The sequence below is a fragment of the Macadamia integrifolia genome, chromosome 5 (genome assembly GCF_013358625.1).
Source record: "Macadamia integrifolia cultivar HAES 741 chromosome 5, SCU_Mint_v3, whole genome shotgun sequence".
NCBI lineage: Eukaryota > Viridiplantae > Streptophyta > Magnoliopsida > Proteales > Proteaceae > Macadamia > Macadamia integrifolia.
Genome location: NC_056561.1, coordinates 37,558,610 through 37,583,566, shown reverse-complemented (window position 1 = coordinate 37,583,566; position 24,957 = coordinate 37,558,610). Strand labels below are relative to the sequence as shown.

Genomic DNA, 24,957 nt, shown 5'->3' with positions numbered 1-24,957 from the left:
CACTTCAAATGAAAAATTTTCGGATCTCAGCGACGTGCAAGGCGGGGGTGGCTCTCAGGCCCCCATGAACCAGAGCCAGCTTCATAAAGATGACCCTTATCAGCAACACCCTGCAGAAAAATATAGAGAACATGATAAATTGAAAAAAGGTAACATACTCCCCACGAGGAGTTTGAGAACTACAAAAAGAGAAGTTCAAAAAGCAAGTCCTAGTTTCGCAGCTACATAAGCATCCGTACCAGATAAGCCCCAAATCTATTCCCATAAGCAGAAGGAAACCCTCCATCAGTACTGTTGAGTTTCATCCCGTAAGCTCCATCTTGAGCTGCCATACATCCACAGAATAAGCAAGAGATAACAAAAATCCAAAAATTAATAAACAACTTATGCCATCTGTTATTTGCCACATGACATGAACCAGCTGGAAAGATGTTTTTGCCATACTACTATAGGCAGCGAATTTGATGAAACAATTGAAATAACACAGATGATCCATAAAGAAGAGGTATTAGGTTCCGGCACAAGATTTCCAGCTGTCACAAGTCTGTGTATATACAAACCTCATTAAGAAAGAGTCAAAATCTAAAATAAATTCCCATAGTATGCAATATAATCAGGCACTTTGTAGATCTAGGTCTGGAGCAGGTAAAGAATAGGTTTACTCAAGAGCCACTTATTTGGCAGCAAACATCTCCAGCCAATTTTAAAAAACAGAGGACAATCACACCAAAAAACTACACAAGTACCACCTAATAAACAATGGGCTAATTCCATCCATGTCCACTGCTGGAAATATCAAAAGAAATCTGTTGGAGCATCACTCAGAATGTCATATGTGCCAACAACCGTAACCAAGCAAACAATATCTCCATAGATATCATGTTATCTTTTTATTTGAAAAACAAAATTCATGTTACAACTAAATTCAAGGTCAAAACTGGAAAACCAAAATTTCCTTTCTTAACACAAAGGTCAGGATCAATGATCCAAAGATCACCATAGGAGAATGGATCACACTGATAACGATCAAGGAGTCTACATTGTTCAATATCATTATCATTATCATCGTTCTTGTTGAAGCCCAACACAGATTGGACAATTGGTACAAGCCATCAAATTCAAATAAACAATGAAAAGTAAAGACATACCGGCAGCCCATGGCCTACCATCAACACTGGCAAGGTCTGCACGTAGCTTTTCAACTTCACGTGCCATGGAAACTAAGTTATTCTCCATTGCCTGCCTCTGTTCCATCAACTCAAAATTTGCCTTTTTTTCATACTCAATGGCGGTTCTGGAAAATAAATCCATCTGTTAGAATTTGAATCTCAAACTACAAATCCCTTTTAGTAACCCACAACATAAAACGATCAAGAACAAAAGGGGGCTTTGAAAGTGCAGTATTCAAAGTTATCATAACATGGCCAGGAACAAACCTAGCATGCATAAGCTCCTGGTGTAGTGCATCAATCTCTTGCCTCAAAGTGGGAATATGTTTATTATCAGTTTGTAACCTTGCTAAGTCTTTTGTCAGGTTCTGAGCTTGTGCATCCAGATCCTTCTTTGAGGAATCCAGCCTCTGAACTTCCATACGCAATTGTAGTACTTCATTTTTCAAAGGTTCAGTCGCTCGTAGATCAGCTTCCAGTTTCAATCCCTTCTCAATAAGCTCTCTGGAATGAGCTTCTCTCGCTGCATGAATATCTGCAATGGCAATATTCATACGATGCAATTCTTCCTTCGCAAAACCTAGCTCCTGCTGCAGGATGATATGATCTTCAGCTAGCCTCCGATTTTCAGCCAAAAGCCTACGCATTTCGATATGCTGCATTTCAAGTTCTTCCTCCAGTAAAGCAGGATGAGGTGGTGGAGGCAACATGCCCCGCACAAATGGGCCTTCAGGGGGGAATACATGTTGCCCATCAGTCAAAGGAAGTCGAGGCATATGATTTCTCCCTGCCATTATGGCTTATTCTACAGCACAAAGTGTGGAATCAAGGCCTACCAATTTGCATGAAAAATGACAAATGATGGGAGAAGAAAACAACATAGAGCATCATATTTCAAAAAGCAGGAGCCTTCAATCTTTATCTAAGCAAAATGAGACAATTAGAGTTCTCCTTTGATAAGCAATTGAAGAGGTTGAAAGTTGGCATCATACAAACTGAGTTTTCTAGAAGAGGGGGGGGGGATTCCATAAATGAATCTCCAAGTATTGCAAATTTGCAATAATGCTTGCACATCAAGTTCTAAAATTATCTGGCTTTAAGTGACATATAACCAAATGCCATTTCTCTCATTTTGTCCCTAAATTACCAAGAGTAGAAATGCATGCACCTCAAACTTCCCAAATGGCAAGTCGCTTTCAACTATCCATAGTGCTTCTTTTCTTACACCAAACCCTCCCCCACCCCCCACCCCCACATCCTAAAGATTAGATTCCTTACCAACTCATACAAAACCACTGGTAAAACTCGTACTAAGAAGAAGTTGGTAAGTTCGAACAAGTAGACTAAACGAGACCAACTGTTTCACTTGGAGTCCACAAGGAGGGTATTGGAAGTCTCATTCAGAGCAAATCAACCATCCCATGCTTATGGGAGATCTGACAAAAGGCACAATTCTGAATAGCTCTACTCTTCGACTATTTCTTACAAATACGTGAACACAATCAATAATATCCTCAAATCGAAATTATCACTAAACTTTGTCTTTAAAGGCACATTGAATGAAAATGAAACTCTGCCTTTCAAATATGGTGTAAGAATTTTCGGTTAGTCGGAAGGGGAGAATTGTTGCAGAATCAATTTTTAACGTCCAGAAAAACTGACTTAGCAGTTGCATGGAATAAAAGGTTTGGACTTTGGGCCAATTCCACTGACTTTTTATCCATTTTCTGCAAAAGGTGCCCAATGAAAGCGCCGCAAGCCGCTCACTCTCCTTCCCAAGCATGATTGATATCTCGATAGTCCTTTCCTCTTCTTCTCTTTTTCCATCCTTTTACCACATACTAATTTCTCTTTCGTTACAAAAAGACTCGATAAAACAAGATTCAACCATCATAGTTTCCCTTCAGAAGGTGCAAGTTATCCCTACTGTCTTCCTCATTATGACAAAAACTGAATAAACAGCATCAATTCAACTCAAATTACACATGAACGAACAAACAAACACAAGTCTCCAACTCTAGAATGAATGACGCTTGATTTCATTCAAGGACGAGTAATACTTTACCAATGATACGAAGAACAAATTGACACTAAATAATATCACCATAAACATAGCTTAGCAAACCCTAGTAGTTCAAAAGCCGACGGTGACACAGAGAAACCCAGATTGCCATCAAATAACTAAAGAACCTCGAGTAGGGCTTACTGGAGCTACTTGCATGACAGAAACAACAACTACAAGTAACAAAAAACCCTAATTTTCTTATGACAGAATCCCATGGAGCAAAAAAAAAAAAGGGACCTCTACCTCTCAATCTCACTATAGGAAGAAAGGTAGGAGGAAAGAAGATGTGAAAAAGCAACAAACAGAAAGAAAAATACCTATTTTGCAGATAATATCGAGAATTCTCCCTTCCACCAACAATTGATCAATGGTAGGAAAAGATAGAGAATGAGAGAGACAATACTGACGCTTAACGCAGGTCAAGGCCTTATGGTATAGGTTGCGAAGATAGCCATTGGTAATAGTTTCAGGAATTGAGAGGAAGAGACGTATAGCAGGAAAATAATCTCTGTTTTTCTCATCCCATTGTACAGAACGATTCTAGGGTTTTACCGCTGGGTTTTTCCTCTCTTTGATAGAGAAAAGAAATTCCATTCACGCAACAGAAGGAGAAGATTTTATAGCATACAAAAATCTGAAGAGACCCACTTCTAGCCCTCCTTGCCTAATTGATGGGCTATAGTTGGACCATAAAAACCACACTCCGGAATTTCTTTTCCAACTTAATATATACAAAATGTTTAGAAATATCCTTGATGCCGAATAGGAAAAACAGAGTGTACTCAGTGCATAAGGCTTCTGTCAGCTGCAAGATATAGGGAGGGCCATTATGTATTGTTTGAAATGTTAACAATTTTCTTAGAATTCATCCAAAAATAATGATGATGGTGAGTCATAATCGGGCCTTAGTGGTCTTTCGAAAATTTCTCTGACTGGATTCTAGTATGTTTTCCGCAAATCTAGAATTTAGGGATGCATAAATTCAAGATTCATTTGAAAAAAAAATAGCTACCGCGCCCTTGGTATTCAGATCAGGGTATCATAAGGTCATTGGGGGTGGGGGGAGGTGGTAAGTTCTAATTTTGTGGGGTTGCAATGTTGCATAGTGTTAGACTAAGATAATTTGGGGGTTGGGAGGCATACCATGTGTGATGTTGTTTTTCTTAGCAGACCATAAAAATAGTAGGTGATGGCAAAGATCAATACGAAGAAAGAGAATCCAATTTGGAAATTTGAGTCTGACTTGCTATATTTTCCAACATGTCATAGATTTAGACATGATAGATTTTGTTCTTAACCCTAATAAGCTTGTTACACATACACTTTTAGAGAAATGACATGGCAAAAAGAGATACCAATCCGTCTCTCTAGAAAATAAAAAGGACAAACATCCTCAATTGGGAAGAATTTTAGTAAATTAAATCTGGTGTTTAAGCCATTTTTTAAGAGTTTCCAAAGAAATTTTTTTAATTTTGGAACCAATGAGGATTTTCCACAAATGGTGCCAAATAGGGTTTTTCTAACCCGAAGAGAAAGAAGGATTACACAGCATAAACGAAAGTTGCAACAATTTTCGTGGTAAGAATCACCATTTTAGAGATGTGACATGCCAAAAACCCCTCATAAGGACTAGAAGCTAAAGGAATAGAGAGAATTTTAGGCACCATTGGTGTATGAAACATAGCATTAATCAAAGGGACATTCTATTGACGATCACAAATGAGGTCAAAGACTTCAGCGAGATTCAAGTGGTTCCCCCCTCCCAAGCGATGAGAGATTTTTTTTAGAATTCTTCAATTCCCCTCTCCAGAATTTGGCTTTCATATTATCCACCTTGGTGCAGAGGCCCTTTGGGAATTAAAAAAAAAAAAAAGGGAATAGGACACAAGGTCGATTAGAATACAATTAGACCGACTTGAGAAAGAAGAGAAACTTTTCAAGAAACAAGCTTACTAAGAGTTCGATCAAGAACCTTAGAGAGACAATTGCTTATAAAGCACTACCATAGTAGAGGAGCTCCAAGGTTTAATGAATTAAGAGGCATTTCTTTCCTGTTGAGTTGGTTAAAAATGAGCCTTAAGAGTTAAAGGGGCATTTTTTTATTAGAATAAATTTCATTATTCTGAAAATTTACCTTAAAACGAGACGCGGCCTCCTTTTTAAGTATTAATAATAAAAAAGTGTGGTTAGTACTTAGGCTGCATGGGTAACATTCTAGAAAAATGTTTCTAGAGTTTTTTTTTTTTCATTCTATAGGAACAAAAAACCGGAATAAAACATTTATTACATTTATGATGAGTTTTTTCTGGAACAAAAAGTGAAAAAAAAAAAGAAACTAAAAATGAGAATTAACAAAACAAGAAAAGACAGTTCCATCATTCCAGTTTCGTTAAAAAAAAAGTAAAAAAAAAATATGACATTTTAAAATTTTCGTTTTAACACGAAACATCGTTTCTAGAACAAAAAGGTTACCAAACGCCGCCTTAGTGCCAATAGGAAGGGAGAAAAAAAACACAAACTTTCCCTTATTGCTACATATTTAGGCTACGCTCCAATTTCCATTGGACAATTCAAGACTGTTTGGTATGCATAGCGTCTGAAAATCTGGTTTATTCATTTTCTTGTTGCATAATGTGATCTAGACCCATAATCTATCCAGAGAATGCATGCCTAACACAGCCTTAAGTTTCTCCAAGTTGCATTTTGGATAACCGATGTCTTCGTCATGACTGCTACAACCAATTAACAGAAGTTCACAACCCCCATCAACTAAAGCTCAAACCAACCCCAGCACTTACCTCGCATAAACCTGAAATTTTTAAAAGAATGGTACATCTTCAAACTAAAAATATAACTTACAATTAAAAATGAACTCAGAAGCAAAATTCTTGTGACTCAACAGACGACCTTGGTGCTAGAGATTCAATAAAATTTCAGCTCTGGATGGGGCGCAGAAAATTTTATGGCGATATACAGTTGACTTCAAGAATCAGTAGATGGAAGAGTATTTTCAATGTTCGAGGGCATCAAGATATTGAAACCATCAGAAGCAGTAGATAAGAGCATCCCTGGGATCTGAGCATGCCAGTGTAGTTCCTTCAAGTCTTTCTGACCCTGTTCGACATTCCAAACATAAGATCAATTGAGAAATATAGATATTAGATATTACGAAGTTAATCAGCATGCTCAAAGTTGAGGTTTTTTCCTTCTATTGTTTTTTTTTTTTTTTGGTTGGGGGGGGGTGTGTTGGGGGTTGGGATTCGAGGTACCTGATGAACAAAGAGCAGCTGTGGAGGCAAATCTTCTGGTGCATTTGCTTGCTCCTTCATCCTAGCTCTGAACTCAGCCTCCTCTTCATCATCTTTTTCCAATGAAAGATCCCAAATCCTGGTGATTGACCAAACAAATTTTTACAGTACCCATTAATTGAACAGAATAATTCTAAAAGGGAAAAAAATGGGACTTATTGCTGCGTTTCGCAACATGGCCCATCCAATTTGGACCACACGACATCAGACATGGAAATTTCCAACCATGTGGATAGAAAGGGTGTCCATCTGGGATTAGCTAGGGGGAAAATTTGGTGGTCAAACTCAACATATGACCAATTTGTAATGGATTGTTACCCACTATTTTCAACAATTCATATTTTTGGCTTACTTCGACTTTGTCACCATTGATTGACCTTAGTTTTTTCCCCTGTATAATTTGGATTGGACTGAAATTTTGTAGGTAGATATGGGAATTGTGGGGTCTACACCTGTAAACCAAATTTGGCTCTGCTACCACCTACTCAATTTTAAAATTCAACAACAAAAGAATAAACTATATCTATCTGCTGCTATTTTCTGCTTGTAATTCTCATTAAGTAATTTTCATACGTCAGCTGATTGTCTGATGATGAGACAGCCAAAGTTGAGGGTTCATGTGGACTCCATTCAATTGATGTGATGGGGTGCTTATGGTATTCAAAATGTGCAACCAGAGAATCTCCATCCTACACAACAGAGAGTAAACTAGTAAGCATCCAACAAAAAATGAGTAGTTTCATTTGAAAAGAGCCTCTTACTATATCAAGTACTGGCAAGCTCAACTATTATTAACAACTCCCTAACAAACTGCAAATTCATCAGTTCCAGAACTGGTAAAAGCACTTGAGCATAAAGACTAAAAAGAGAAGTGCATAAAGACTTAAAAGAGAGTAAAAAAGATCATGCAAGACATGAAGGGAGACGAATCCCAATGATAAATAAAAGGTGTAATGAGAATCCGTAAGTGACTCAGAGCTCATGCAATATCAGCAGATGAGCATCCAGGTGAAGCTTGACTCGCATTGATTACATGCAGATCAAAAACCACTTACAATCTACGGACTCTTCATATTTAACTTGTTTACAATAGCATGATAAGATTTCTATAATGTTTCTTTCAGAAAGTTTTCATTTTAAATAGAGCTTGACAAAGAAATCTAATTACCCCATACGTGGCTATAGACACATCCTCCTAAAAATGCATCAACCATTTTCAGAATCACAAAAATGATATTTTCCTGCACAGACAACTTCAATGCCATTTGGGTGATATAGTGAAAATATCATAACAAAGAGATTGGCTAGGGTATATATCAAGAATTGCTCTTGTAGTTATAGCGTTTAGAGTGGGACATGAAAAAGGAAAATGAAAATTCAACAATGGAAGCCAGCAAAAGAATGTAATGAGCATAAGAATGCTTGTTAACAACAATGGAAGCCAGCAAAAGTCAGCAATAGAAACTTTAAAGTTTAACAAAAGAAGCAGTGAGGAAAAGCATCATATACCTTCAGCAATCTAAGATCGCGGATCGAGAAGGTGCCATCATCACTTCCAGATGCTAACATACAGCTAGCCAACCTATTAGGAATTATAAGGATGTAAATGTGTCACAGAATGGAATACATGAGAGAGAGAGAGAGAGAGAGAGAGGCTAAATAATTCCTAATTACCGATTCCAAGAGATGACATTGACATCTGCATTATGTGCCTTCATAGAAGCTGCAGGTGATTTTCCCAAACGAGTGTCCCATATAGCAATACTACCATCCACGGAGCAAGAAGCAAAGACATGAGGTTCTGTAGGGCTCCACTGCACAGACAAAATTAGACAAATTTTATTTATGAGAATGGAGTAACGATAAAACCCTTCCCCACAAATGGGTAGTAGTTAAGTCACTATAGTTAAAGCTAAACAGTTAATCGTCCTCAAGTTTGACAGTGTACTTGCAGGTCTTCAACACTTGCAGTGTGCCCAATAAAAGGATTAGCATCGACATTCCATGTCACACTAGATGAAGGCTCCCATAGGTGGATACAATTCTTGCAATCCCCTTCAAACACATACAATAGTTCCAAGCATTAAGAGTGTTTCAATTGGAACTTCAGGAAAAAAAAAAAAATGAGAGGGAGGGGGGGTCCAAGATTCTCAGAAAGAAGGTCAATCAAGAATTATTTGAATCGGTACCAGATACAAGCCTTCCGGGAACAAGAGGACTCCAGTCTATAGCAAACCCTTCTTCTTTGTGCCCACCAAACTTCAGTAATGGAGCCTGAGTAAATACGTTAGAAGCTCCCCTGCTCAATTCTCTTTCTGATTCCGCTAGAACATTTAGATGAGAGCTAAAATCCCAAATCTGCAAAAAGAAGTATGATGTAAGAACGTTGGAAACCAAATCACGAACACAACATACAGGAGGAGAAAGTCAGGATGCAAGGGAGCGAGAGATCTGCTCGCAATAATATCACTAGTACTAACAAGTTTCCCAAGAATGATGATGCAGAAGCATACAAATGTGTCCCCCCCCCCCTCTCAGAAAATTCATATTCCTGTCGATCGATGCTAACCTCTATATCCAATCATGATCTTTTTGTTCTAAACCTCATTTTTCTACCATCACAGCTTGAAACTTACTTGTAAAATTTGTTTAATTACAGCCCAAACTTTGCAGTTTGGTCCATAAACTGAAACCACTAAGTCATTACACTCAGGACAAATCAGTTTGTTTCTGCCGGTTCAGCCAATTTCAGTTGTTTCAGACAGAATTGGCTATTTCAACCAAAATGTTCTAAAACATATTTATATAATGTTTTACACTACAAAAAGTTTATATAATGCGTAATATATAGGGAATAATAGAATGGTTGGGTATTATTGGACCTAAAATGCCAACTGTAGCTAAATTCGGTTACATGTTTATCCATTCAATATTTTCTCTAACATATACTACAGTGACCAAATAATGCACATAATATCTAATATTTGATAGTATAACTAATCAATGTTGTTTTTAGTCCTAATGCTTCACTTTGGCTAAGTTCCATGATACTTTATTTGAGAAGAGGGGGGTGGGGACCTGAAGTGTTTTTTGCAGGTAATAATTAAGTGTTTCTCCAAAATATTTCATATTAGCTTTGAGAGCAAACCAAAATGGCCACCAGAACATATTTAACAATTAAAGCTTGAAACCTTTACTTTTACCTTTTCCTCTCCAAGATTCTTTCATTGTATTCAAGAGCCTTCAATATCCGTAAAGGTTAACTCAAATCACCAAGGATACAATTGCATGCCAAAATCAGGAAATTTGTGCATTAATGGGACAAGGCACATTATGCTCAGAACCACATGGGTAGGATAATATAATTTATAACTAACCCAACATCTAAGACACAGCTACAAATCTCTTGTTTTCCAAGGTCTCAAAATTTGAACACAATATTTCGTTAAAAAAATTCTAGACCTAACAATGTTCTAAATCAGGAGGGGGGCCTTGGAGATACATGCAACTCATCAGAAAGACTCGAGCTCTCTGCTCCAACCAAGATTTCAGTTCTGTTTGGAGATTACGGTCAGCTAATTCTATAGCTGATGAGTTGGCTAAATCTAGAGATACTATGTATTTGGGCCCTTTTCTGTTTGTCTAGTCCTTATTGAGGTCTTCCAACTTTCTTTGGTTGGTAACTTGGTATTGTTGTTGTTGTCCAATCGTTTGGAAGCCAAATAAAAACAGAAGATTAAAAATTGGGGAAGTTGTGGATTAGAGTAATGTTTATTCCATCATTATCTACAACAACATACTTAGAGAACTGTTTCAAATTCAAGAGAACATGAAGCACTATACTACACCTATTTCATGATTATTTGATAACTTTTTACCATATTGCCAATCGAAAGGAAACCATGTTGATATTTAGCGTCATCTAGGGTGCCCTAGCAAGATATCATTTAGTGAATGTTTGGATAAGCTTCTGGTGGCTTTAGAATTCCAAAAACATACGGCCAACCAAAACTTTTGGAATCTCTACCACATAAGCCCGAGAAACTGTCACCCCCCACCCCAGACAGGCTTCTGGGCTGGCTCATGTTACAGCAGAAAAGATTCCAAATGTTCGACTTCTATTGGAGAGCAATATTTTCATATCTGAGAGATGGCTTCTAGGCTGATCGAGAATCGGCAGAAAAGATTCTAAATGTTCAAATTTTATTGGAAAGCCACATTTTCATATATGAGAAGCTGGCCAATGGCCTTCCAGTAGCAGAAACCCCAAAAGCTTACCTAAGCATGCACAAAAACCAGCCAAATATATCAGCTGGAAACTTTATACTTTTATGCTATTGCTTATGGTGAGTTTCATCTAGCTTAAGGTTTATCCTGAGAATTGAGATCCTTATTCTTTTATTTCAACAATGAAGAGAATTATTACTTCTGAACTGATTTTAGTATTTAGATTAATTGGAGATAAGGATTGCAAATTATTTCTTACAATTTAAATAACTATTTTCATCTTTTCTGGAGCCAGCAAATACCCTATATCAACTACAGCAGTTGAGCCCTCAGAGTATGCAGATCAGCGCAAACCATATCTTGATCGACTCACATCCAAGTCTAGTTTCACAAGCTAGTGTTGTAAAGTGATATCTACTAAAGAGTTACATGTCAATCTACGGTTTTCCGGTAACCTGAGAAAACAGACTAGTCTGGTGGAGTGAATCTTTTGGAGCCCTTATCCTTGGTCATTTCAAGCAATTTTCCACTGGCCATTTTATTCAAGAATATATTGTAACAAATAGAGGTTTCAGCTTATTCAGAAATTGTTTTCCATGGCAATGACATGGATCCTTCTAATCTGGAAATTCTATTCTCTCATAAGTTATAAAACTGCAGCAGAATCATATGCACATAATCACTTTTTATCACTATTTCATGGTACTGAGGGCCCACTACCCACAGACTGGTATTTACATTGAGTCACTGTCACATGCATCTCTGCATGTACAAGATTTGTTCATGAAGCATGAAATTTATGTGTTTAAACTGTCATCACTTTAATAGCAAATATATATAATAATCCATGAATCAAACTACAAAATCTTCTCTCATTTTTTTAACCCCTTAACATGGAAATAAACTTCTCTCATTTTTTTGGTCAAGTCGTGATTCTATGATGTGAAAATAAATGTTCTTTAATTAAGACAAAAGAAATAGAGAACAGAAAAACAACAATGCACAAAACCCACAGCTTGCCCAAGGTGGAACCCAAAAGAGCATGTATTTAGAGACTTTATGGAACATAAAGATAAGGTTGACCTGCACATGACCCGTATCTCCCCAAGATGCGCATATATGAGGGTTCTGTGTCATTGCCCGTATGCGATTAACACATCCTTCATGTGCAACCTTGCGTAGCTGTCACAGGGTAAATTCAATCAAGAAAAATGACAAGTCATAAGTCATTTCATAACTCATAAGGTGAACCAATAACAGGAAAAAGAAACTGATGGTATCTGAACATGAAGGAACACAACTGCAGTGCAGATTATTGAGAACATAACATTATACGAATAGAAACCTGCAAAACAGGAGGCTCCAATCCACCATGGCCATCATTGTCATCACCATCTTCATCGCTGTCACTGCTATCGCTATCAATATCAGTGTCATTATCAGCAGAACGAGTAGGCACTAACTCACGCCTTTTCCCAGATATGTTAGACACTTTGAATATTCCTATGGAGTTCCAGGAAGCTTTTTCTGCCTACAAAACAAGAAATTTAATGTGAAGATATGATGGTAGGACCTGTAAACTTTGTCTTCAGGAACCTTTTTCCACCCCCACCATCCCCTTGTGCAACAAGCAGTCAGCATACTTTGGGTATTTCTAATGCAGCGACCACCACTGGCATGTGGTTTTGACTCAAGAGGACCAAGCTAAGAAGGTTAGAACTTCAGAATACAAAAGAACTCAAACTTTATCACTAAAAATCCCTGACAATCTCAATTAGCAACCCAAAGACAATGAATACCTTAAGACATAGAAAAAAATCTTGAGTGGAAACCAGGACGTGATCTCCCACACCAACCACCCGGGAAAGAAAATAAAATAAAGTTTCTGAATTATAACATTGTAAATGGGGACTGACCAACAGCTGAGGTATGACGTTGCTAGGCTGAAAAACTATAAATTGGCAGCTGATTAATATAATTATTTATCAGTTCACTCTATTTTTGTGAAAATCGAAGCAAATTAACAAGTCTTCTGCTCCAAGTACACGAAAGATGGAACTAACCTGAGTCCCTGCAACACAATACAGGGTGTGTGGAAATTCAGTCCGAACCAATCCCAGTGAATCACGTACAATGTCGAAGCTGTGAAAAAATAATTCAAAGACAAGATTGAGCAAAAGAGAGAGGGGAAAAAAATGGGAAACCAGAATTTAAAAGGATCATTGGGAAATATATATATATATATATATATATATATTAAAGAGTAAAAAACCTTAAACATGGCCACCCAAGATGTAAGGCATGCAATGAATTATACGCAGAAGGGTCACACTGGAGTTCTTCTCCCTCTTCTAGTTGGTCCACCCCCGGTCGCCATACCTTTGCAGGTAAGGAAGGTATTGAGGACGAAGACGGACCCTCCCCCTTCTTTGAACCCTGCAGAGTGCAAAACGAATTGCGTTTACAATAATAACCACAAAGTAACTGAATTTAACAACTAAATCGGAAAATAAATAAGAAGTAAAAGCAGAAAACAGAGAAGATTGAGTACAATCGAGGGCATACAGAAGAAAAAATAAAGGATGGAGGAGAAAACCTTATTTTTTCGTTTGGCCTTCTTAGGGTTCTTTACACTTCGAACCATCTTATTGTTAATCGGAGGGCGGCGGGCAACGTTCGACCTCGCCGGCGGTGAAGGAGAAGAAGACAGCGATGGTGGGGGAATGAGATACTGAGGTAGTAGCAGAGAGCAGACACCTAATAGTTGTCGTTGGAACTTGGAAGGGTTTTGACATTTTAGCTTCTAGGGCTTAACCACCGCTTAAGGGGTTTGGGCGGGCACCGATCCTCAGCCAGAAAGCCAGGCCCGGCCCATGTGAACAAGGCTTGGGTTCCAATTGGGCCACACCGGCCCATGCACTATTCGGTTCGGTTTCGTTAGAATTCGATTTTAATTGATCATGATTTTATTCGGTTCGTTTTGGTTCATACTACCACTTTTAACTTCAAAACCGAAACCAAAATCAAATTGGATTTTCATTTTTCTAAACCAAAACCAAATCGATTTTTCCCGGTTCACTTTGGTTCGATTTTAAACGGCCAGCTGTTTTGGTTTCGATTCTTAATTGACATCTTCCTTAGTTAACATGATACCAAATTTTCATAAATGGAGGCCCACTTCGTAACATTGTGGGCGGGCCTATTATTTGGAATGGGCATAGCACCGTTACCTAGGCTGAAACTTGGACTGATATACCTTGCATTGCCTTCCCTTGCACTGCCTGCCTCGGGTATTAGGCCCAGACCTTAGCTTCTTAATGGACAATTTTAATGAGTGAAATCTCTAACCAACTGGGCCAAAATGCACAAGACTAGACACCGGACTTGTGTAATACGTTAAGCCCACTAGCCTTAATACAAGGTTGGGTCTCAATGGTCGGGCGATCTGGGCTGGGTCGTATCAACCCCAACTCAGTTGGAAGCTATATTTCATCGAAATCTTAGATATTTCAGTATTTTTTTTTTCTACCGAAACGAAATCATATACAAAATACAAAAAACGTACATAATTTCAATTAGTCTGTTTTGAAATTTTACTCATTTCAGTAAAAAAAAAAATACAAATATTTCTTTGAAATTTTGGCATCTCAGTCATTTCATTTCGCACATTTCGGCTTCTTCAACCATTAATCCCCTTCCCCCAAAATGGCTGAGCAAAATACATAGAAAAAAGTACATCATCATCTCATAGCATGATTGATTATCAATTGTATGGAAATAAAAAAATAAAGTCTGACCATTCAAGCTAGCTAGCGAGTTAAAGATCCCCATCATGAATTTCATTTGGAATAACCAAAAAGGATACCAAGGAAGGTCGTGGATCAAAATAGGTTGAGAAGAAGGGATTGAACTGAAAGAGTTTCATAGTTCCAATGTAAACAGCTTGATTCGATTTTAATAAATGACTTCTGTTTGATTTTAACATCCTTATTTAATTGAGAGAAAATATATATCTGCAACTTCCTAAATTTTCATTTATCCATTAAATTAACCTTTGCTGCTCTTAAATTTTTTTTATTTTTTTATTTGGGGGGGGTGGGGGTGGGGTGAACTTCTCAAAGAAAAGATCCAATTTGGTGATGTGGATTTCGATTTGATTGGTCATTGGTCAATCATTGAATTTGGGCATAAGATCTCTAGCTATGTAGATTTGATTGGTCATTGGTCAACCATTAAATCATTTTAGTTGAGCCAATGAAATCTTTTAGAAAAGACAAATGATCAGATTGTGGTGCTACCATTGGCTTCATGCTAATATCTCTAGCTATGTAGATTAGGAACCGAATCCTACTCTTATATCTTCCTTTATTCTTTTGTGTATGGGGAGGGGGGAGTCCCCCACCGTTCCTCGTGATGGAACCCTAAAGCCCTGCTGTAAGATTTTTAACCTTCAATTCAGGTCAAAAGAGCCTCAAGACTCCCTCTGTTACTCTCCTTTGTCCATCACAGTGGTAGATCACATGGTAGTGGATTTGTAAGGAATTTGATAGGGATTGATATGATCTTAGAAAATGTAATTTGATTTGAATAGAATACAAAAGAGACGACATGAAGCCAGAATAAAACCATTAGAAAATGGCTACTTGCCACGAGGTTGAGACTTTGACGAAGCAAAGTGGAGACACTAAAAACAAGATACTTGATCAAGTGGAAACATAAGGGGTGATTTGATCCAAGGTGTGACGACTATGCCGCCATACAAAGACTCTGAAGAAAGTGGAGACACTCAGAAAAGGACTACTTGATCCTGAGTGAATACTCATGAATGTCATTTCAAAAATGTGGTGGTCATTACAATCCCAAATCAATCAAGGCTTGGCATCGGATCCATAACGGACTCTTATAAGATGACTACTTGATCTAGAGTAGGTCGCCATGAACATTGGTTAAAAAACGTGATGATCTATTCTTACAAACCAATTTTTAGGGGTGAGTTCTCATGAGATTTGTGTCACTCTTTACTATTCTTAAGATGATGAGGTTTTGACATGGAACTATAGAACATATATCGGATTGAGATCTACAGGGGCGTGTGGCGCATATCCAATGACTAGGAATGCTCAGACACATAGTCCAAGGTGCTCAAGCTCAACCCAAGATATTCCTGGTCGTTGAATGTGCGCTACAATATGTGTAGCACTATAGATGATCTCAATCCATTTTGTATTCATATGCATTAAACAGAACTCAGCACTAACAAATTAATCATCCAAGATAACTTATAAAAATAAGATGTCAAGATGATGATGTTGTGAATAAAGAGAGCAAGGTTTAGGTGAAGAGAGAGTAAGGTTTAGGTGAAGAGATTGAAGTGGGCTCATACCCATAAGGAGGATCACCCAAAAAATATCTCAATGACAGCTAGCATGATGAGATGTGGAGCCAACAAAACCAAGTGATAGAAAGACACTAGTATATACAAATACAAGGTAACATCCATCAATCAATGTTAACAAAAGAAAAGTAAAGATGTTTGGATAGGAAGAGACCTGCAGAATCATTCCGTCATTCATCTAATCTCCTTTTCAAATTTCAACTCACCTAATTACTTGGGATTCTTTGCCAACACGAATCCTGCTCTGTTGATTCTCCTAAATTCATAAGCACTCAAGAGGTATGTCCCTTCTTAACACTTTTCACCTTAACCTAGGTCTTTTTTGATTGTTCATTTGTCTTTTTGATTACTTTTAATTTACTTCAAATCATTCTTTATTGATGAATTTTGTTGATTTATTATTATTATTATTATTATTATTATTATTATTATTATTTTACACCACAAAATCACAAAGAATGGATTTTCTTTTATATCCACTGTTTCAAAAGTTGGACTGACATCCTTCGAATTAGTCGTGATCGATCTTGATTTTGGATGTTTTGATTTGATAAATTCTTAGGTTTTTCTCATCAGATTGCTGGATTTTCATATATGAAGGGCTGATTCTAGGGTTTTGAGACTGATTCTAACCGATTTTGATCCAATTTGGGCCAAAATCAACACTAATAGATTCAATCCCTGGTTTCAATTTTCGTAACCTTGCTTCTAACACGTTTCACCTTAAGGGTTCCTATGTTGTTCATTTGCCTTTTGATTACTTTCAATTGTTCATTTGTTTGTTCTCCTCTATGCATCTATTGTGATTGATTTTAGTCTAGTTGTCCATCCATTCTAGGTCCCAAAGTCTACATGATTAGTTGCACTCAAGCATTTCATGTAGATAATTTTCTCTTTTCCCTAGTATTCCATTGGACTGAGCTTCTCTTCACCTAGGCCCCTACCATTGCAACCCCCACGCCCCACCCTAAAAAAAAAAAAAAAAAAAAAAAAAAAAAAAAAAAAAAAATCACCTACTTTCTTTGTCGTTGGATGGGACTCCAACGGATAACAATAACTTCGGACAATTTTAGACTAGGGGGATAACTATGACCTTTAATTTCTTTCACCGATAACTTTCTCATATTCGATTTCAAACATAGTCAGTTCAGTAGCCATCTCGTCGTCAGCCAATGTGGGTAAATGTTATCATTTCAAGTTTCAACGGTCTAGTCTAGACAAGCTTTCTCTTGGTGGGCAACATCTATATCAAATTTTAGACCTAAATTCAACAACAATATATTCATATACCCACCATGTATGTCCATGCAACCCATTGCTACTCCCCTCTACTATTCTCTTAGTAATCGCAAAATTATCAATGTTTTGTATTTCCACTTGGCTAATCCAGATTCGGTTGAAATTAAACATGCAAGATGAGACTTACAGTCTACCTATCCATAAAATTTGGGTCCTATTTGACATGTCATTGTAGATTGGCCCAATCTCTTAAGCTTTCATCAGTGGGTCGATTAGGCAATGTTCACCCATAATGTACAACTTTGGTTGTAATAAAATATATGCAAGACATTACACTTTGAAGGCTCCTATCAACTCCATCTACACGTATTGACTTTAATTCTTTTTTGCACACCCTTTTCTTTTAATCTATAATTAATCCTACATAATGAAAACGAAATGCTAACATCATGAGGATGTGCACGAAGGAGCATTACAACAGGCAATCATGAATCATCTGTCTAAAAATATTTTTTGAAAAAAGTGTATCTGAGCCTAAGACGTTTCCTATGCTCCTCTCTATTTTTTTCTATTTCCCCACTCTAATTTAACCACAATGGCAATGCCCCAAGATGTGTTGGTATTGGTTTCTATGCTCCTCTTCTAACACTAGCTAACCTCAATGGAAAATGGTTGCTTTGGGGTATCCTTTTAGATCTTTTGATTCTAAAACATCATGAGTGTTGGTGTATGATGTCTTGTATTCCGTCGCAGTTTAATCCAGGGAGTACTGGTGCAGCACCTAGACAGACAAGACGACGGTCCCGCTAGCCGGTTAGCGGGCCGTGGGGGTTACAGGGGGGCAGGAGGCCCCCCTGCATAGCAGGGGGTGTAGGGGGGCGCAGCCCCCCACTCAAATTTTTTATTTGAGGGTAATTGTAGTTTTATCCGGATTAGAGTGGCAATTGTAGTTTAATCCGGATTAGGGTTTTTTTTCGCTATATATTTGTAGCAAGGGTTTCTTTCTCTATAATGCAAGCAATACTGAGAGGTGTGAGGACGAGCGCTGTAACCCTATTCTCCATTGATAGTAAAGTAGGATCTCATTTCACCGGGGACGTAGGCAACCTTGCCGAACCTCGTAAAATCCGTGTGCATTGTTTGTTTTGTTTTTCCATTATCTTCTGCATCGTTTTAGGGTTACGTTTCTACAATAAAATCACTCTTGAGGTTCATGTGAAATCCCCAATGTAGTTTTATCTCAGTATTTACGTATAATTCACTATTATGCCCAATCATCCAAACTGAAATCACAATGTTAACAGCCACCATAAATTATGGGACTCAATCTTGTCAAATCATGGAGAACTAGCAAAGAGAGGTATGGAGGATTTAATACTAAACCCTGAGTTTAACCCACCATATACTTATCCTCCTGTTATGAAAGAAGGGTCATTATTACTCTTCCCTACTAGATAAAGTCCCAATTGAAACTGCCCTTAATCTGTAAGAGTCCAATTGATGTAAATAAAGGTGGGGGATGAAGAGATTTTTCGTTCACTGAGGGTGAAAGAAAATTCTTTCCAACTAATTATAAGTTCTTCAGTTACATCAATAAATTTGTTTAAGAATTTTTTTTTCCTCCAAATTATGTTGGATGCCTCCCCAATTTTGCTTTGTGGGTCTTGGTGTAATAGTAAAATTGCTCCATTGCTCTTTTTTATGATTTATTTAAGTTAAAACATACACATACACACACGTAAGAGAAAGTCTTCATTAAAAAAATTGAAGGGTTACACAAGGCCATCCATCTACACCATGGAAACTCATTAATCAATTATAAAGACCAATGAAGAGAGAGAGACAGTAGAAGCTGCAAACTTTGATCATTTGACCTTTCCCCCACTAACACAAAATAACTTTCCATTATAAATTTACAGTGCTGATGGGGACCTATTGTTGATTTAACACAAATGATGGTGCATACCCCCCAACCCCACCTTACCCTATCCCCTGGCCCCTGGCCCCGGCCACAATCTATAACAAGGAAAAACTCTTAATCACCTTTATGGGATTTGTAAAGGACCGTTGTAGAAAGTAGAAAGTAGAAAGTAGAAAGTAGAAAGAGAAGGTGAAAGGAGAAAAAGAATTAGCAAAAGTTAGGAAAGTTTTTGACCCTAGAGGATATGTATCTGCAATTCTCTTGTCCTTACATGGAAGAAGATGACCATTTGTGTCAGCCTATGCTTGCCTTTCACACGTGTGCAATGAACACATCTTTGTCCTTACCCTCCTTATTAGGTTTTTGATACTTTTTAGATTGTTTGTTTGGTTGTCCCCTCGAATTCTCTTGGGAAGGAGACAAAAGTTAAAAGGGCCCCTATCTCCTTTTGACCCACACTGGCATTCTTTTTTTCAATCTTATCGTGGGGAAGTTGATAACTGAATCATCCTCGGCCACCCACCTACAAAATAAGTAGTCACTCATCATCATATGAAGAACAAGTCAATTTTTATGTAAATCTGAGTGAGAATCATGGATCACATGTATTGGGAGTACACTAAGGGAAAAAAGGAAAAACCACCCTTATATTGATCTTAGGTAGGTATCTTAGAAAAGTTAGTCCATAGATTTTGATGTCTTAGGATCTACTGAGATAGTTTAAGATCGGATGTGGGTGATTCGATAATCATATATAAGAATCATAAGAGGGATCATTATATTTCAAGTTAATTGATTTTAAGATTGAAGCTTTAACATGATAGCAGAGCGGGTACATTGAGCCTCCGTTAATGATGAATTTTTTACTCGATCCACGAAGACAGAGTCATAAGAAGCCTACATGCAGGGAGGAGTATTGAGATAGTCACACATAGGATATAAGTGATTCAAAGATCATGTCTATGAGTCACATAGACCACCCCAAGCTAGTTGATTTTTTTGTGGAAACTTTAAAAAGATAAAAAATATGAAATGTTAAGAATGAAAAGCGTTACAGTAGCCACTGTACTTCCACTTTTTCTTAATTGTTTTTTGGGGTGCCCACTGTAATTCATCTCACATCCATTTTAGAGAGAGAGAGAGAGAGAGAGAGAGAGAGAGAGTTGCAAAAGGGTTGTCGGTACCTGAATTGAGTGACAAAGTCGTGGAGGAAAATGGAAGCTTCCAGCCTGGCCAGGTCAAGTCCAGGACAAAGCCTTTGTCCACCTCCAAAGGGGGTGAAGTTACAAGAACCCACATCTCTATCCTGTAATTATGATTAAGGCAAGATAAAAGGTTAAGGAAGTTTTGCTTTAACGTGGTGTGAGAAGAAGAAAAAGAACCCAAAAAGAAGAAGGAAAAGACAGAAATGTAGAAGAAGCCAAAGAAATCACAAAAAGTAGAGGGGCCCTTCTTTACTTACTTGCCATCTCCATGGATTGAACTGGTAAGGCCAATCATAATGTTGTTCATCAAGATGAACTGATCTGAAGTATGTGAAGACACACCATCCCTTTGGTATCAAATACCCTTTTATTTCCACATCTTTCATGGCCTTACGCATCACTCCTATGATTATGTTTCCCATCCTTAAGGTCTCTGTTATTACCTGCCCATGTACAGTTCATGTTAACAGTATATGAATTACAGAGTAATTCTTTATATTCCAAGTCTGAAACTTACATTTTGTGTAAAGGGTAAAGTCATATAGTCATTCCAACATAAGGGTTCTCCAAGTTTAGCTTTTTGTCTTTTCAACTTCATGTTTTCCTCCTGAGATTGGTAGAGAGCTTTCTTTAATAAACAATAAAAATTACAGTACTTGCATGATTAAGAAATTGAGAGAATCAGATAGAAAATTAACAAGTAGGGTTGTTCATATATACCATCAATTGATAAAGAGCTAAGGGAGAATCACTGAGGTACTTTATAGCTAGAGTCATAAGGAGGGGTACTGAGTCCTCCCCTGGAATCATCAAATCAATCATGTTGTCTGATATTAATTCATCCGTTAATTGATCACTTGTGTCACCTAGCAATACATCAATCACATCTTTTGGAACACTTGGGCTGCTGCTCTTCCTTCTGTCTTGGATAATCTCATGAACCAATTTCACCATTCTTTTCTTTGCCTGAAACCAAGAGGAACAAATTATTTCTCTCCACAAGTATTTATAGATAGTAACTGTTTGTTACCATTTCACCTAAAAGCCCGAACTTAGGGAAGGTTAGCGTCAATGTGTATATTAACATTGGTAATTAAGGGCTGACACTTCTTCTCCTTGGGTGCTATGCGAAGAATGCCACGTGAGCTCTGCATGCAAGGACTATGAGATCTTGGCTTGCACGTGCAGGGAAGTGTTAGTGTTAATGTATACATTGATGCTGCCCTTCCCTAAAATTCGAACTTTTGGATTGGAAATTTTATATGAACAATTAATTTGTGCTAGCTGAATTGGGTTTAAGTATATTATTGAGGTAGTCCCACATCAGTGAAGACAACCCAACTATCATATATAAGAGCTACAAAAAGTGACCACATTTCAAGCCAATTGGTTTTAAGATGAAAGCTTTAACATGTACTAATCAACTTGCCTGTAATGATCTGTAAAGCTGACTTCCCGGTATCTTTACCGGCAAGGAAATAAGACCTGCAATGAATTCTTGAAATCTTTGCTTTAGAAACTCTATTTCTTCTCCTGGATCTAAACTAATCAATGCCTTCACCAGTACTTGAAATGCAATCTGAGAAACAAGTAGTAGTGCTTAGCAACCTTGCTTGACAATATATGAAATGGGTTCTAGAGAGATAGAGAGAGAGAGAGAGAGAGAGAGAGGGAGCTGACATTTTTTGTTTCATCTTGGATGTAGATGAGCTGATTGTCTTTCCAAGTAGCCATGGATTGTTGCACATACTTTTGCATGTCTTGGGTAATCTGAGCTTTAAGGTGAGGAGATTTGAAGAAGGCTCCAATGAGTCCATGGACTCTCCTCTGTAGGCTTCCATTAATGAGAAGAATGGATGACTTGCCCATCAACTCAGTGAGTGAGCTTGGGTAAGATGGCACAAAAGCCTTTGCATCACTCTGCAGAACAAACCTACTAACCTCTGCATCTGTTGATATGATGGTTGGACTACCAAAGATGTGGGATTTAAAAACCTTTCCATACCTGATGAACAAGCCAAGCCCACCAAAACATGTCAGTCTATCTCTTCCAGTGCATGAATCCATCACCCCCATAACTCATTTCAACCATTGAAATCTGACCCAGAAAGGGTAAATTAAAAATTTTGATGGGACTGCTCATAGCCTGTCCTGTAGTGGATACAGTTTTTACCCATTTGGGTTCTTCTCTCTGAGTAATGATTCCATTATCACTAACCAAACCATGAAGGTGCTAGTGTCTCAGAAGAGGTTTCTAAAAAAAAAAAAGAAATAATTAAAGAGTTGCATGAAACCATCATTAAAACATCAGACAAACCACCAAAGATACCCAATTTAATCTCAACCATGACTAAGCTGAAAAAGATTTTAACAGTGTTATTGTATATACTAATGCTATCTTTCCTTAACAGTTCGAGCTTTTAAGTGAAATGGTATTAAACACACAGAAAAGAAAAGAAGAGCTTCCTTAAATAAATGATGAACAAGAAAGCTAACAGAGGAAGGAGGAGGAGGTAGTGAACTCACAGGCGTCGCCGCTTGTCCATAAAGCTCTCAGGACGGTCTGAGTAGGCACAAGAGATGAACTCAAAGGTTTCACCGATGAGAGGCCATCCGAAAGTACCCAAAGGAAGTGGGCATCTGTATCTTGATCTTCTGATTTTGGCCCCCAAACTCCTACAGAGAAGTATGAAGGACAACACTGCTCCCACCAAACCCAAAATCCAGGCATTGTCCATTTTTGGATAATTTCCAGTCAGTACCTCTACTTCTTCTTACTCTGGCACTCTTAAATATGATCAATGATGATGGCCACGGCTGTGTTGAGGACCATGACTTTGTGTATGAGAGAGAGAAGATGGATGATAAGTTCGTTTATGCTTAATTAATGCACATGTAATATGTTTGTTTGAGAGAGAGAGAGAGAGAGAGAGAGAGAGAGAGAGGACCTGGCCGGTATCCTAAGACCTCTGTCTGCTGGACAGTGTTTGGGTTTCGACAGTTTGATGGTGATGATTAGATTAGTTCTGACTGTTGGGGTTCGGTGTCTTGTATTTCGTGACCTAGATTTGTTAGTTTGTTTAAAGGGAATTGTAATGAATTCATTCTCTGTAACTTAAGAGAGGCGTCAGAACAAGCAACTATAATCCTATTCTCCATTGATCGTGAAGTAGATCTCATCTCACTATCAGTGTAGATAATCTTGCCGAACCACATAAATTCTTGCATTATGTGATTATTTGTTTGTGATTTTCATTCATTTCCTGAATCGTTTTAGATTTTTATTCCTTCGACTTCTCCTTAGACTTTTCCTAATACTGGTCAGACCAGGTCCAAATTGGACCCGAGCCAATAGCCATCTCTGTATTGATCAAGTCCATCCATCCACATGGTCATCCATGCACTGTCTACTAGCAGAAGATTCATCAGTAGGGCTGTAGCCCATTTACCCCAGGTTTAGGAGTTAATGGGTATGGTGTCTACACTTATGTTTCTGGTGAAAGAAAAACCTTTAGGCTCATGAACCAAGAATGATCTCCATGGCAAATTTGGTGGCATTTAGATCAAATTGAACATCTCAGATCCAACCTCAAGGGGTAGTCGAGTTGGTAAGGGATTTTTGCCTCAGGAAGTGTGTAGTTCTGAGTTCAACTCTTCTTACCTCCTTGTGGCCACTCACACTTCGCCGCTTTCAGTGAAAATTGAATGATTCTCATTCAACCCTAGTATGACCCAATCTATGTGGTTGTGGGTTCAGTATGAACCCGCAGGACTAATAAAGCCGAAAGCTTGAATATCCATTTTTATCCAAAAAAAAAAAAGTCAGATCTCTTTTTCAGATATACATTTCTGTTCTGTGCACTGAGAAACTAACTGGGTAGTGCCTCCACTCTACAGAACAGTTTTGTGATATCAAATGATTTACAAGATCTCAAGAACAGTGTAGCAGGAGATGAGGTTGTAAATCATATATTATACTCTTTAAGATGACTGGGTTCAAGTTGTAAAAAGCTAGGAGGATCAATACTTGGATCAACCAGTATTATTGGTTGTGAAAGTTGAAATAATGGTGGCTTTGGGATGAACAGTATAGGTATGTTTAGGGATATGTGTCGACATGAAAGGCCCAGTGCTCGATGAAGAGCCATGGAAGAAAAGAACACATGAAATAAATATTTACATTCTAACAAACAAAGTACACCCACACGACCAAGAAAACTTTTCCATGTAAAATGGGCATCATTTCTCTTTCTTCTGTTTTAGAGAGAGAGAGAGAGAGAGAGAGATGTCCCCACGGCCATGATCATCTTGTGGCACAGTAGTTCAAGCGTCCCTTGCAGAGCAACTGGTGGCCTCGTGCTTACATGTGAGATTCAATAACTCCAACACACTCCCCATCATAAAATCTGGCCACTCTTTTGTCCCCCC

At 37.9% G+C, this 24,957-nt stretch overlaps 3 protein-coding genes across 3 annotated transcripts; all 3 read right to left on the bottom strand.

Moving 5' to 3' along the window:
- LOC122079255 (protein FLX-like 3) lies at positions 1–3,918 on the bottom strand. Its single transcript, XM_042645562.1, has 5 exons — positions 3,552–3,918; positions 1,437–1,974; positions 1,149–1,294; positions 240–325; positions 1–110 (listed from the first exon to the last, which is right to left on the bottom strand). The coding sequence occupies exons 2-5, from the start codon at positions 1,961–1,963 to the stop codon at positions 27–29; spliced, it is 843 nt and encodes a 280-aa protein (XP_042501496.1). The 5' UTR covers positions 1,964–1,974; positions 3,552–3,918; the 3' UTR covers positions 1–26.
- A 1,987-nt stretch (positions 3,919–5,905) lies between these two features.
- On the bottom strand, positions 5,906–13,557 carry LOC122078145 (protein HEAT STRESS TOLERANT DWD 1). Its single transcript, XM_042644006.1, has 12 exons — positions 13,366–13,557; positions 13,042–13,205; positions 12,833–12,911; positions 12,115–12,300; positions 11,853–11,951; positions 8,732–8,900; positions 8,491–8,597; positions 8,217–8,356; positions 8,052–8,124; positions 7,116–7,231; positions 6,504–6,621; positions 5,906–6,348 (listed from the first exon to the last, which is right to left on the bottom strand). The coding sequence occupies exons 1-12, from the start codon at positions 13,411–13,413 to the stop codon at positions 6,217–6,219; spliced, it is 1,431 nt and encodes a 476-aa protein (XP_042499940.1). The 5' UTR covers positions 13,414–13,557; the 3' UTR covers positions 5,906–6,216.
- A 5,575-nt stretch (positions 13,558–19,132) lies between these two features.
- Positions 19,133–23,680, bottom strand: LOC122078744 (cytochrome P450 90D2-like). The gene is made up of 8 exons (XM_042644855.1): positions 23,056–23,680; positions 22,210–22,534; positions 21,959–22,108; positions 21,250–21,495; positions 21,047–21,136; positions 20,787–20,972; positions 20,509–20,630; positions 19,133–19,847 (listed from the first exon to the last, which is right to left on the bottom strand). The coding sequence occupies exons 1-8, from the start codon at positions 23,265–23,267 to the stop codon at positions 19,763–19,765; spliced, it is 1,416 nt and encodes a 471-aa protein (XP_042500789.1). The 5' UTR covers positions 23,268–23,680; the 3' UTR covers positions 19,133–19,762.
- Positions 23,681–24,957: the final 1,277 nt, after the last annotated feature.